At 49.1% G+C, this 12,775-nt stretch overlaps 4 protein-coding genes across 4 annotated transcripts; 1 reads left to right on the top strand and 3 right to left on the bottom strand.

The window, feature by feature from the left end:
• Positions 1-974: 974 nt before the first annotated feature.
• On the bottom strand, positions 975-3,823 carry L228DRAFT_251880 (hypothetical protein; the record flags this gene model as incomplete). Its single annotated transcript, XM_018333655.1, has 7 exons — positions 975-1,557; positions 1,618-1,703; positions 1,755-2,451; positions 2,504-2,619; positions 2,672-2,950; positions 3,011-3,714; positions 3,775-3,823. The coding sequence occupies 7 exons, from the start codon at positions 3,821-3,823 to the stop codon at positions 975-977; spliced, it is 2,514 nt and encodes an 837-aa protein (XP_018191555.1).
• A 700-nt stretch (positions 3,824-4,523) lies between these two features.
• Positions 4,524-6,131, bottom strand: L228DRAFT_2729 (glycoside hydrolase family 18 protein). The gene is made up of 4 exons (XM_018335588.1): positions 5,647-6,131; positions 5,554-5,578; positions 5,260-5,494; positions 4,524-5,205 (listed from the first exon to the last, which is right to left on the bottom strand). Exons 1-4 carry the CDS (start codon positions 5,862-5,864, stop codon positions 4,529-4,531), a joined length of 1,155 nt encoding a protein of 384 aa, XP_018191554.1. The 5' UTR covers positions 5,865-6,131; the 3' UTR covers positions 4,524-4,528.
• A 2,518-nt stretch (positions 6,132-8,649) lies between these two features.
• L228DRAFT_2741 (hypothetical protein) lies at positions 8,650-10,097 on the top strand. The gene is made up of 5 exons (XM_018335602.1): positions 8,650-8,692; positions 8,787-9,201; positions 9,364-9,438; positions 9,735-9,894; positions 9,989-10,097. Exons 2-5 carry the CDS (start codon positions 8,969-8,971, stop codon positions 10,007-10,009), a joined length of 489 nt encoding a protein of 162 aa, XP_018191553.1. The 5' UTR covers positions 8,650-8,692; positions 8,787-8,968; the 3' UTR covers positions 10,010-10,097.
• Positions 10,098-10,493: 396 nt separating this feature from the next.
• Positions 10,494-12,686, bottom strand: L228DRAFT_242389 (DUF1776-domain-containing protein). The gene is made up of 4 exons (XM_018331428.1): positions 12,580-12,686; positions 12,114-12,459; positions 11,875-12,038; positions 10,494-11,809 (listed from the first exon to the last, which is right to left on the bottom strand). Exons 1-4 carry the CDS (start codon positions 12,610-12,612, stop codon positions 10,982-10,984), a joined length of 1,371 nt encoding a protein of 456 aa, XP_018191552.1. The 5' UTR covers positions 12,613-12,686; the 3' UTR covers positions 10,494-10,981.
• Between the last annotated feature and the right edge of the window lie 89 nt (positions 12,687-12,775).

The following is a 12,775-nucleotide window of genomic DNA, read 5'->3' as shown; positions in this document are numbered from 1 at the left end:
TCTGCGTTATGATTCAAACTGAATTGAATCCTCTAGTAGTCTGGTCTAAGTCCTGATGCTGGAATGTCACCAAGAAACTTGTTTCAGCTGCCTGCGCATGGGCAATTCCTGTACGAGATCCTTCCTACAAACCAGAACATGATTTAGATAGCTTATGCATTTCTCATTCGATGCAACCATGCGTCACTGCATCATCGGGCAAGTACTGTCCCAGAGTCTTGGCAGATCCTGCAACCCCTCCAACCCTCCAAAGCCACACGAACGCCTCAGACGAGCTCGTTAAAACTATTGAGTAATTGCGAAAAGTCTTATATAAAACGAGAATCTCGTTAAAGAGATCAGGTGCTACAGAAGCAAAGAGTCGATCTTGGCACAGATGCCTAGAAGTAATAGTTATATAAAGTAGTACCGAGGATGTTCGGCTGTAATGTCGCAATTCGCCGTCGGGCGATCCTTTCTAATCTGTCATACGGAGTATGGTTCGGAAAGAACTGTCCGCTCGTAACCACGGCTCACGTCCGGATTGGCATGAACATTTCGATCATGTGCAAACTTTTCCAGTCCAAGCAAAACCAAAACAGAACAAAGGGAAAAGAAAAGAAAATAATATGAGGATGACGCGTGATTGTGATATTTTTATCTCGTCCTTTCCCTCTTCCGCTAGAACATCCACGTGGCGTAAGGATCATCCCGAACGGTGTGTACGAAGTACGGAGTATGAAGCCCCACCACCAAAGGAAACTACCTAGATTGTGGCACGCTCCGTCAAGAACTCATCCAATCGGACTTAATGCTAGTACTTTATCAATAGCAAGGCATCAAGCCAACACCAAATAAACAAATAAAGGTGCCAAACAAACCGGGTTGGAAAAAGTGATAAATACTCGATATTCGATATGATTATACAAAATGGAATCATCCACCCGGATGACATTGACGAGACTATTTCGACTTGATCGACTCATCCATAAAGACTATCTCGGCTCGTCCATTGACCTAGCGCCACCGCCGCCAAATCGGCTCCCAAAGGCGCCCATGTCACGCCGGAAAAATTTGCCAATGTTGCGCAAGTTGTCGTTGAGATTGGCAGTTACATGTCCCTCAAGTCCGTTGGGCGGCGACAATGTTCCAGACGGCGATTGTGTGCCAATTGCTCCCAATGCCGGTGAACCCAAACGGTCGACGCCATCTCGTGCAGCAGACATGAGTGCCGATCCAAACGTTGAAGGGTCGAAGCGTCCCGGTAGAGACGTTGTAGAAATAGCTGTGGCATTCCCGCCATGCGATGATTGCAGTTGAAGCGGTGTGAGGAGCGGTGACTGCTGTACCAGATTTTCCTGCGAAGCGCGATGAACCTGGAAGAGGTCCACCAAACGATTTTGATCCGCCTTGCGAATTCCTTTAAGATCGAGAATTTTCCGGAAGTTTGCATCGGATGAATCACCAATATGGATCAAATATGCTTGAACGAGTGCTTCAGGCGGGTTAGGCCGCACCTGAATCGTCTTCAGAAGAGGGTTTAGCTTCGACATGATCTGGTTAACTCTCTTCAAGTAGCTGTAGCAGTATCAGTTTCTGTGGTTTAAAGCGATCTAGATGAATAAGTTGAGTGCTTACCCAGCAGGTGCAGTAGTTGAGCCTTCGGTATGCAGTGTTGGCAACTCTTCAAATGCTTTCTTAAGCACATAGGAATCCAACAGCATCTACAGCTCATTAGCTCCACTTGGACGGGATGGGGACGGATCATAACAAACCTGTTCAGCCCCGACTTCTGTAATTGGCCTGCACTGGACAACATTGATGATGTAGGTATTTGTCAAAGACTCAACCAGGTTGTCACAGAAAGCCCGCGTATATTGCGATTTATGGATTAATTTCAGAACTTCGGTCGTTCCGATCTTGACATGTCCAAGCAATTCTGACACATATGGACTCTGGTCGCCAACACTTTCCATTTTCCCCCAGGGTAGATTGCGCATCTCTCGCCAGCTTGGCTCACAGCCCACTTCAACCCGCCGCACCAAGGCCCGGATTGCTGCACTCACAATACCCATAAACGCATCGGCCTGACTCTGAAGGTCTACTTTTGACTTGAGCTGCTCATCCACACGACTTTTTATCTTTTCTTCTAATTGCGTGCAGGTTGCATAACAGTAATCGGCGGTGTTGAGAACAAGTATGGCGTCTTCAAGGAAAGGTCCACGTCCACCTTGAGAGTCCCCCAGAAAGTGAAGCAGCACTTGCTGCGAATATTGGTCTAGATATTTGGCAAATACGTGCGAGAGCTCTATTAGACGAGATCCTGTAGACAGTTTTGCACATTGTGCAAGGCTATGGCGATAGAAGCTGAATAGTTCCGTTGATGACGGAGCAACGAGTTGAGAGGAAAACTCCTCGTCGGCGGGACGAATCGGCTGTTGTCGATACTTGGGTATCATTGTAGCAAGTTGCCTAGTTCCATAGATTAAATTTCGTAAATATATTAAGGACTCGTCTCACTTACTTGTCCTGAGATTCAATCCATACACTCAGATACGGTTCGAAGGCTTCCGAAATAGCCTGTCCAAAAACAGGCGTTCGTTCATCTTTTGAGGATAGGCTATCAATAGAGACCCGGGACTGTATCGCTTAGCAAGTGTCTTTTGACTATAAGGTTCAATATAAAGCATACCCCAGTCGCAAACCTTCTTTCGAGATTGTGTTCAAAGTCCAATGTCTCTTGTAAGCAGGAAAGCAGAAGATTAACGTCGAGATTTTGGCCGTCCGTCCTGCGCATTGCACGTGATAAGATCGACTTGAAATCCTCTCGAGTGCCTTCGCAGAAAGCGTTTGCAAGGACCTCATTTACTCTCCAAGATGAAGGGAAAATCATTGCATGTTCCTCGTCGTAAGTCTTCATCATCCTCCTGAACCAGGAATATCTTCGCGAAATGTTGTCCAAAGAACCAGCCTAAAAAGCAGAGGCAAGTACTTAGTAGGCTTATAAGCAAATGAATTAGCATAAACTTACCTCGTCGCTGCCACGGAAAACCTGACGGTACTCCCTCAACTGAGTATTGCAGTACCATGTGATCAACCGAGAACGTGCATGCTCCCCCAGACTATCCATTACCAGACATCCTTCAGCCAGCATTCCTCTCCGTTGAGCGATTTGACCCTTGGCAAAAGTAATTTCGAAATCCTCGCAGATTTGCTCCAGGAGCTCTCGCTGCAAATCAGCCACATGGCGGCTGAGTGTTGCGATCTGGTCAATTGAGCGGTATGATTTAAAATGTGTCATCAGTTGTAGGACCGCTTGCAGCAATTGTGCACAGTCCCCGTATTGACGTGACCGGCTCAAGCCGCGCAGTTGCTCATATGCAGTCGTCAACATTTGAAGCCGTTTCAAAGCCGTCATGGAAAGGGTCAGGTTTCGTTTGGTCCCATCGAGTCGTTTAATATCAGCGGTCATCTGCGTAATTGTTTGCTCTGTCTGAATTGCCCGCTCTCGAACACCGTCAATCTTGGAAAACAGCTCGGCCAGCTCGGCTTTAGCCTCCTGTATTCGGCGGACACTGTCCGCGTCCGAGGAGGACTGCTTGGCCACCAATTTCGCAATGTCAATATCGAGTCCATTTTGGTAAGTTTGAAGAGAGTCGGAAACGGTAGCAACGGAGGATAAAGTTGACGGGTGGGAGAAAATGGCGTTCAGATGTTCAATGGGATCATAATCCGCTGCGATTTAGGGCACTTGTAAGCACAAAGCTCCTGAGAGGGGTATGGGGAGGTAGCTACCCGTATCCAAGGGGTTGGCCAAGGAAGAAGGGCCGTTCGCCTGGGTCATGAGGAAACCTGGACCTCCCGCATCTATCGAGACACGAGAAAGTCTTTGGAAGTATGTCGAGATTGGTGAATCAGTAGGGGAAAAGGCGGATGGTTGACGTAGAGTCGGCTACAGCAGCATTTGTTATTGAGTGTCATCCAAGGTCCTCGCTAGAGCTGTTGCCCAAAGTGTCTCTCCGTCAGGCCTTCGGAGCGAGCTAAGGGGTTCACCGCATGGGAGACAATACCGTAATAACAACAGCATATCAATTGGCCCACCAAAACCTGTATCATACCATCACAGTCGACTGTGCTTTAATACAAATATTTCGCTGACCATCGATTACTGGCTGTCTGGTTGAGACAGTTTTGGCTTCACAACCTTGACATTAACGGACCACAGCTATATAAGATAGTTCCAGCGAAACCAAGCTGTATGTGAGGAAAGCAAGTTCACAGCACTCAATGACTTTGCTTTCTTTACTAAGCTCTATGTATAGTCCATTTCTTTCAACAAAACAAAAAAAGAGTACTAAATTTGGACAGATCCTCCAGACTCGCGCTTCTAGCGGCGAAAAGTCTACGCTGCAAGTCGGTTGCAGAGGAAACGAATGTGTCATGACAGATGCAAACGCCATGTACAGCGCAAGACAACCAAACTGTATATACGTTTGGAACGCCATCCTTATCCCAGTACGCCGGCAAGTTTTCCAATAATATTTTGCAGTCAATCAAATTGATGCAAAGTGGTGAAACCGGTCTGTATCAAACTTCGGGGACCTCTAACATCTGAAGTGCCAGGCCAGTAAAAGAGCCCGGCTAGACCTGTCTGCTTGACGAAGTTGGCCTTCATTTTCACAGTGGTGGGATTGTCATACGATACAAAGCCACCGGGACCACCTATAGCAAAAGCGGCTCCTAGTTCTTCATCGACAGCCTCACGAGCACCGGGACCCGGAAGGTCTTTGTATTCAAAAGTGCCGCTGTCCCCTTCTTGACCACTGTGCGACTGACCTACCCCTTCAGCACCTTTGAAGGATCGACCATATGTTGGTATTCCCAATAGTATCTTATTAGCTGGGACGTCTCGCGAAAGCATGTAGTTCACGGCTGATTGACAGGACATGTTTGCTGGATCAGCTGGCGGAAGGTTCTTCGGTGCGTATAGCTGGGCTTGATGTCCTGCTTTGTCTGTCCATGGTCCGTAGAAATCGTAAGCCATAAGGTTGATTAGATCAACGTAGCCGGCAGCGGCGACAAGATCAATGTGCTTTAGAGCCCACTCGCCCGCTGATAAGGCGGAGGTTAGAATGTACTGTCCCGAGGGTAGAAAGGACCGGATCGTAGCTAGAAGGAGGATGTAGTCATTGCCTTCCTCGACGCTCGAGGGGTATTCCCAGTCCACTAGCATGACAGGTCAGTTGCGGAGAAGCATCGGTATAGAAATCTTGAGCCTACCATCAATTCCATCGAAGCCAAATTGGTTAATTAAGGTTCTTGCTGATGTGGCAAACTGGGCACGTCCTGATGGCGATGACGCAGCCTGCGCAAATCCATCGCTTCCTTGATTTCCTCCGCCAATGGAAAGAATCAACTTAAGTTGCGAGTGTTTACGCTTGAGCGAAGCAAATGCTCGTAAGCAGCCCAGCTGTCCGTCAACTTCTATGCCTGAATCGGCCCACTCATCGCTCAGCTGGAAAAACGTCAGCAGGATGGCATCAAGCTTGCCTCATGTTGTTCGGGGGGCCTCACAAAAACAGTCCCATCTGTCTTTACCCTAAATATCAGAATTAGCCTGAGCCACTAGGTGGAAGTGCCATGAAAGAGCCTTATGGCTCGGCTTACCAAGCAGAAGCATAAAAGACATGCGAAATAGCATCCAGCATCAAGGAAGACGGTGGCTGATCGTGATGCACTCGCCAGTTGGGATAATAGACGCCATTCTTGTACATAACCAAGGGCGATCCGCCTCCATGTGGGACTGATGATCTCGCTCTCGGATTCCTGGTGGACTGAGTCCAACGATTTACCAAAGAAATATTGGGCCCAAAGGTTGCCGACATAATCTCCAGGCACCTCTTTTGATATGAAATCGAGAATGAAGTGATAAAGGGTTAAGCAAAGTTGAATTCCAGTAAAGGCTTGTCAAGCAGACACGATACAATAGAAAAACCGCTTCAAAGAAGTTTTCATACCAGATATAAAGAACATGGGCAACGAGTCTCAAACACAAAAATATCGGGTTGTCCGCGCTGAAAGCGGCCACTCAGGCAACACGCTCGTGATATATGACTGGGATATCATCTACCCACCCCCACCGGCTTGAAGGGCCGACTTAAGTGGGGTGAAAGATCAACAGGCGTCTTAGACAGTCGCGCGCCTGTCGGCGTGGACCATGGCACGAATGGGCTTGTAGGATGGTCCTTGCCTGGATCTCGTCAGTTAGCCCATTGACGACAAGGTCTGCAACTACGCTTGAATTGCCGATGAAGCTAGGATGTGCCCTGTTTGTTCATTTCTTCTTTCTTCTGTCTCACGCATTTTAGTGGCCACTATTCGAAGCACCAAAGCTTTAGACCTCGGAGGGTTATAGGCGATTCAATGGCCAAAGCATCCGTGCCTGCAGGAGCAGCGTCCGCCGCATTTCTCAACCATACTGCATGGCTGGTCCGCATCGACGCAAATGCACGCTGAAAGCTGAGGATCCGTCTCCAGCGTAGGCGGCACGAGGAATGTTTCGGGCAAGAACAAGGGCATTTTGGGCTTGAAATGAACTGAACATGGATCTTCAACACCACTCCGCTTCAGGCCGAGCTTGGACCCTTGTGGGGGCGCCGGCTTGACGGACGGAGCGGGTAAGGGTAAAGACCAATCTCAGTCTCTGAGAACAGCGGATCTACATGGTTTCGCTCTCTTCCTTGCCAGCCAAAGGGAGCTGAATGTCCAGAGCATGACGATAGACTTTTCGGTCAATTTTGGACATCATGCAATGAGGTTGGAGGATTTGTGTCCATTCTCAGAGGAAAAGAATGATAGATGCAGCAGGAACAAGGCACAACAGAGTGACAGACCAACAGCAGTGTCACAGCGGTCTATCACTTGCAGTAGCCTAAGGGGGCAACGACGTGCATAATTGCGCAACTACTCCATCAGTCAGGCCGAAATGAACCTCCTTTTGCTCAAAGCGGCATCGAAAGCAAGATTTATCACCCGCCCGTATGACAAAAATGGACTCAAATGGATCAGAAACCGGCAAAGAAAAGGAACAATACGAGTTGAATCGTGCTTGTTTTTTTACTGGAATATTTGCAACTATACCAAGAACAATCAAATTTTCGATCAAAATGACACTTTTCGCATTATAAAGTACGAGCTATTCGGTGCCACCTATCTTGCTGTGCCTTCTTCCTCAGTGAGCTAGAATAGACCAATGTCATCACGCGGGGTTGTCTCGTTTGGCTCGGACCGGGGCCCTTTCAAGACCCACAGTGAGCACATTGCGACCGTGCGAAGAAATGCTTGAAGGGAAACCAAAGGAAACGGAAATGGCACCACTGCCAGCTGCCCCAGACGATTCGGAGGCGGCGTGGCCGAGACCGTTGCAAAGCTGGCAGGCTCACAAGCCTAAGGGCGTTAGAGGGGAGTCGGGCAAGTTGGACCCATGAGACAATTGACTCGAGTCGGTGTCGCTCATGTCACATCTCACAATCAATCCTTGTGGCCCTGCCGACCTCTCAGCAGCAGAGAGACGAACGGGAAGGGTAGGCGGGGAAATTGTGGATGATATGCCAAATATACACAACAAGGCTCTTTGCCAAGTAGGCCACAGCAGTCGGGAAAGGCCACCTTCGACTCGATCCATTTACGATCGATTTTCAATTTCTCTCGAACCTCTAACTTTGGTCAAATTCCACACACTGCAAGTGAGCAAAAACAGCTTGAGCATGCTGGGCCGCTCAAATGACAAGATCCCAGCACTATAGCAGACTGAATTTACCTTCACAAGTTGCTGCTCTTGAGCTTTCTACTTGATGGTTCACCATATTTGCGGAACGGCAAAGGACCACACTCTTCAGGTGAACAGTTCCTCAGTATTGACGCCTTATGGTATTGAAACGCCCTTGCCCGCTCTTTCATGAAATATCAAATTATGATTTCCAATCAGTGCAGGCGCGGTTGATACCAATGCGATTGACAGTCATTGAGACTGGACTGAAATTTTTTTGACTTTCGCCTCTTGTCTCAGCAGTCCCTTCCAAGAATGTCCTCTTGTGTCATATATCATGGGTAAGGTAATAATGGTACAAATAATGGCATGGATATTTTCCGACGCGCAAACAGGGAAAGACAGGTAAGGCGATCATGCGTACTATAGTAGCTTAATGCTATACTACTAGCATCATAATTTCCTTTTAGTCGCTGTACATTCACTAGCTTGGGTTGGAGATTAATTAATAAATTGAAGCTCTCGAGAGACACAGTTATAATGCAGGTGCGAGAAACGCATGAGTGGCGGAGGTGAGAGAGGCTTGTTGAAGCTAGAGCAGATGGTGACCACATCAATCGATAGCTCTCCATTCTCGCTATTGACAGCCCATCATGATCGGCATTTGCCATCAACATCAACTATCTTCCACCCACGCATACCTGAAATATTGACGGAAAGGAAACCAAAATTCCCATTCGTGTCCACGGCGCCGCTGTGGAAGGTCCGCCACTGCATACACTACCTGACTTGGCCTTGTTTCCGTTTTCCCTTGCTCCGGTATTGATTGGTGGCGATCGCCTCGTCGATCAGCCAGGTCTGCTGCTTTCTACAGCAATTCTTGATTTCCAGGCCTGTGACTCTCAGCCTGCGTCGGTTTTCTCTTGGCCTTTGCGTGCGCATAATGTGAGTTCTCAATGATAAGTCTTGTCTTGTCTTGACTGCATGCACACACATGATCTCTTTTTACCTTCGCCATATGCTCACGTCAGATTATCAGATATCATCTCTCGCCGCTTGGGCCTTCGTGGTTTGTCCAAACACAATCAACCGCTTCTCCCGAAAACACCACCTCGGGTCTGAGGAGTTGATGATCGACCCTCTGATCGCCGCTTCACTACCTTGATTGCTTCCATAAAACTTCCATCACACCGCCCCTTAACGCCACCGATCTTTCAAGCCATGGTTGCGGAAGTCGATGCTCAGCCTAAGCTCGTCACGAGCCAAGCGGCCGCGCAGATACTCGATCCATCAGCAGCTCCCGCTTACAATTTCGGCTTCAGCGACTTTCTGAAACGCGAATACAGGTTCGGACTCGACCCGAACCGGCCGTTTTGCAAGGCGTTCATTCAAGGCCACTGCCCCCTGGGCAAGGACTGTCCAGACAAACATCATGTCTCATCGTCGTTCAACAAGTAAGTCACGGTCAATTTTACGTCCTGAACACTTTCGTTTGCTTCTTTTGCCCCGCTATCGTCGGCACTTATACCTTCTATTTGTTTCCTCTTTCCCTCGAAAACTTCTATTTCGGAAATCAGCAGTCAGCTAACGTCTATTATTCGCGCTCCTCCGAACAGTCTAGTATGCAAGCACTGGCTACGCGGGCTATGCAAAAAAGGAGACGCTTGCGAGTTCTTGCACGAGTACAACCTGTGAGTTCGACACGTCCATACCCCACAGCCATACCCAACCCCGTCCATCAGCCCACCCTAACGCGAGCCCCACATCCTTTTTGGTCACTGCCCGCATTATCTACCCCATGCACCACCGCCTGTCCGTCTTATGCAATGGGCAATGGCGCCCCAGTGGCGAGCTATACCCGGCAAAATACTCCGGGATTGTGCCAGACAAGCACCATTGACAGCGCAGCACCGTTGCAGCTGGTTCCCCGTCCTTATCACACATACTTAAAACATCTGCTAATATCGCTTACTCTTTCCCCCCACAGCCGACGCATGCCTGAATGCAACTTCTTCGCGCGAAACCTGTATTGCAGCAACGGCGACGAATGCTTGTACCTGCACATTGACCCAGCCTCACGCCTCCCGCCATGCCCCCACTACGATAAGGGATTCTGCCCGCTCGGTCCCCGTTGCTCCAAGAAACATGTGCGCAAGACGTTATGCCCTTACTACCTTGCTGGCTTTTGTCCAGACGGAAGGACTAACTGCAAGGTCGGCGCCCATCCTGGCTGGCCTGAAGACCTGCCTCCGCCAACGGTGAAAAAGGAAAAGGACCCAGAGGAGCTTCGTCGCGAACGCGAGAGAATCGAGGCTGAGGAGGAGCGAGAATGGAATGAGAGAAGCGCGAACAAGTTTGCACGAGGAGGTACGATGATGGGACGTGGAAGACGTGGTGCATTCAGAGCAAGAGGACGATGATACCCCGGCCCCCCTTTTATGCTCTGGACTTGCAGTTGTACGATTATTCTTGGTTGGAAAAAAGTTATCTTTGTACTATATTACTGTTTGTGGTCAAGGAAAACGGGGTTTACAAGCGGCATAGCATGGGTGGAGTATTGGGCGTGGATTTTGAGTCTTCTAGCTGACATGTTTGTCGGAGTATATCTTGGGAAGGCTATCTACATCTCCAAGGAGATATTGTAATCTTGAATCAATCACACGAGCATATATGTATCTGCCGATAGCACAAATCGATTGAAAGGAGTATAGATTACGAAACTAAATAGGAGTGGAACCACTACCTAGCTGACTTCTAGCCTAATCATACACATATATCATACCCAACCAGAGCACCAAAACCACAAAAAAAAAGTCCAGAAGGATTGCGTGAATTGAGTGAAGATAGATGTCAAAAAGAATAACGAGAGGGGGGATAAGGTGATCAGAACTCGTCAAAGAAACCCAATATCAAAGAACAACAAAAACTCCACGACTATCAACAGCCCTGACCGTCCTAGTCTCCAATTGCAGCATCCTTCAACTCCTCATTCGACCAACCGAGGAAATTCGAACCCAGAAGGTGATCCCCAAACAAAACAATCCCATCCAGCAGCTGATACCCAGACGGGGTCAATTCGAACCAAGAACATAATTCTCGCAGATGGCAAGTCGAGCAACAAAGAATTTGATAATCCAACATAACCTACCAGGCAGCACAACTGATATGACCAAGAAAAACAAACACACCTACATAACCAGCCAACCAAATAACGGCAACATAGATGACACAAATTCAAACCAGCTTATCAACCTTCTCCCACTCCACACTACCAGTTACATCTGGCACAAACGCCTCTTCGAGCTCTTCTCGAGAGACTCTCTTGACGCCCATCATCCACCCGACGAGGCCTCGGGGCGCCCACTTGCCCACCACATCGTAGACCAGACTTCCTCGTCCGACGCGCCAGAGCTGTTTGGGGCGGGATTGCGTCAGGGCGTCAAAGACGGCATTGTGCAATTCTCGTAGCGGGCTGCCCTTCAGACCGTTGCCGTTGCCGTTGCCGGTACAGCTCCTGTTTCCGGCGTGGGTCTGAGCGACGTAATTCTTGGCGTACGCAGCGCGGGCAGTGGCGGGCCAGGAAAGGACATCGGCGCGAGTAGAATGGATAGATGTCTGCAGGTGCTGGCGACCACCGACAGAGCCGCAGTCGAATGTGCCTAGTTTCAGCTGGCATACGTCGATGCCCATAGTGCCAAGTTCGGCACGGAGACTGGTGGTAAAGCCGTCGAGAGCGGCGACGACAGATGTTTCGACGCCGTGGAACGGTGGGCCAAGTGAGGGGATGATGCTGGGTGTCAGGAATAATAGACGGGCGTGGAAATCGCGAATCATGCGCAAAAAGACTTGAGTCGTCGCAATGGTTCCGAGGACCTTGATGTTGAGTGCGTCGGACCACAGGTCGGGCGATACCATCTCGATGGGTCCAGACGGATACGTCATGTCTGGGATGACGATGATGCCCGAGAGGTTGAGGTGGTGGGGCGTCGCGCCGGTGAAGGCAATTTGGGGGTTTACAAGGATGCGGTGGAATTGTTCAACGGCAGTTTGGGAACTTAGTGGCTGTTTATAGGTCAACTAGGTTAGTTGGGGATAAAGGAGGTAGTTGAATGTAGTGAGGCGCATACATCGACAATGTTCATATTCAAAGGACGAATGTCAACTCTGGACTCGTTCCGGACGAGTTGCTCTTCTTCAATGGTATTGACGACAATGTAGACGATGAAGCCGCGCCGCTCGAGGTCGAGCGCGAGCGACTTTGTAATGGGGTCAGATGGTGATCCCGCAATGACTATTAAAGATGGTCAGCGCTGTGAAGCTGAGGCCCTGGCTGGCCAGCGGTGAAACAAGAAGGTTATGAATATACCAACGACATCTTTGCGTGCGCCGTTGCTCGCGCGCCTCGCTCTCCGCTTCCGACTGTATGATTTCCGTTGTCGGTAGATGAGGAAGCTCCCTGTGCCGACGAATGCGATGATGGCCGCGGTCAATGCGGTATGCTTCATTACCCAGTCGTGTGCACGCTCATAGTAGCTTAGAGGTACTGGCGGAGGGGTGTAGACGGGCTTTGGAGCTGGTTTAGCTGCATCAGGAAGCCATTTTGACGATGTCAGAGCTTCGCGCAGAGATTTTGCCACCGATTCGAAATGCCGATCTATAGTGTCGGCGACTTCGTTGGAGTATTTTTTGATGTCATTCGGCACGTTTGCTAGCTGAAGTATATGCAAAAGCAAGGTTAATAAAGGCGTCACTTTTCAAGAATGGAGCTATGATGCAAGGAAAGAGCTTCAGGTCGTTGAAAAGAAGATGAGCTTCAGTAGGGTCTTACTTACAACGTCGAAGAAATGTTGATCATCACTCGTCATTATGGCAAGCTAGATGACAATTGATTCAAAGAGCTGATACTGGAGGAGAGTGGGAAGATGAAATGAAGAGACTGGGGGCAAAGGAAGGAGTTGTGAGTTGAGAATCTTGTGACTGTGGGGTAGATGTGACGGCTGTTCCGTCTCCCCGACCTCCGTTGGTCCC

Source organism: Xylona heveae, assembly GCF_001619985.1.
Source record: "Xylona heveae TC161 unplaced genomic scaffold L228scaffold_1, whole genome shotgun sequence".
Lineage (NCBI taxonomy): Eukaryota > Fungi > Ascomycota > Xylonomycetes > Xylonales > Xylonaceae > Xylona > Xylona heveae.
This window is presented reverse-complemented; position numbering and strand designations above follow the sequence as displayed.

Coding starts and splice junctions, on each gene's coding strand:
- L228DRAFT_2729 (XM_018335588.1), bottom strand. CDS start 5,864: ATGTCGGCAACCTTTGGGCCCAATATTTCTTTGGTAAATCGTTGGACT. Junction 5,579..5,646: donor GTCTTTTATGCTTCTGCTTG/GTAAGCCGAGCC, acceptor TCTGATATTTAG/GGTAAAGACAGATGGGACTG. Junction 5,206..5,259: donor TGGCTTCGATGGAATTGATG/GTAGGCTCAAGA, acceptor CTGTCATGCTAG/TGGACTGGGAATACCCCTCG.
- L228DRAFT_242389 (XM_018331428.1), bottom strand. CDS start 12,612: ATGACGAGTGATGATCAACATTTCTTCGACGTT. Junction 12,460..12,579: donor ATCAACATTTCTTCGACGTT/GTAAGTAAGACC, acceptor CATATACTTCAG/CTAGCAAACGTGCCGAATGA. Junction 12,039..12,113: donor CGCACGCAAAGATGTCGTTG/GTATATTCATAA, acceptor CATCTTTAATAG/TCATTGCGGGATCACCATCT.
- L228DRAFT_2741 (XM_018335602.1), top strand. CDS start 8,969: ATGGTTGCGGAAGTCGATGCTCAGCCTAAGCTCGTCACGAGCCAAGCG. Junction 9,202..9,363: donor GTCTCATCGTCGTTCAACAA/GTAAGTCACGGT, acceptor TCCTCCGAACAG/TCTAGTATGCAAGCACTGGC. Junction 9,439..9,734: donor TTCTTGCACGAGTACAACCT/GTGAGTTCGACA, acceptor TTCCCCCCACAG/CCGACGCATGCCTGAATGCA.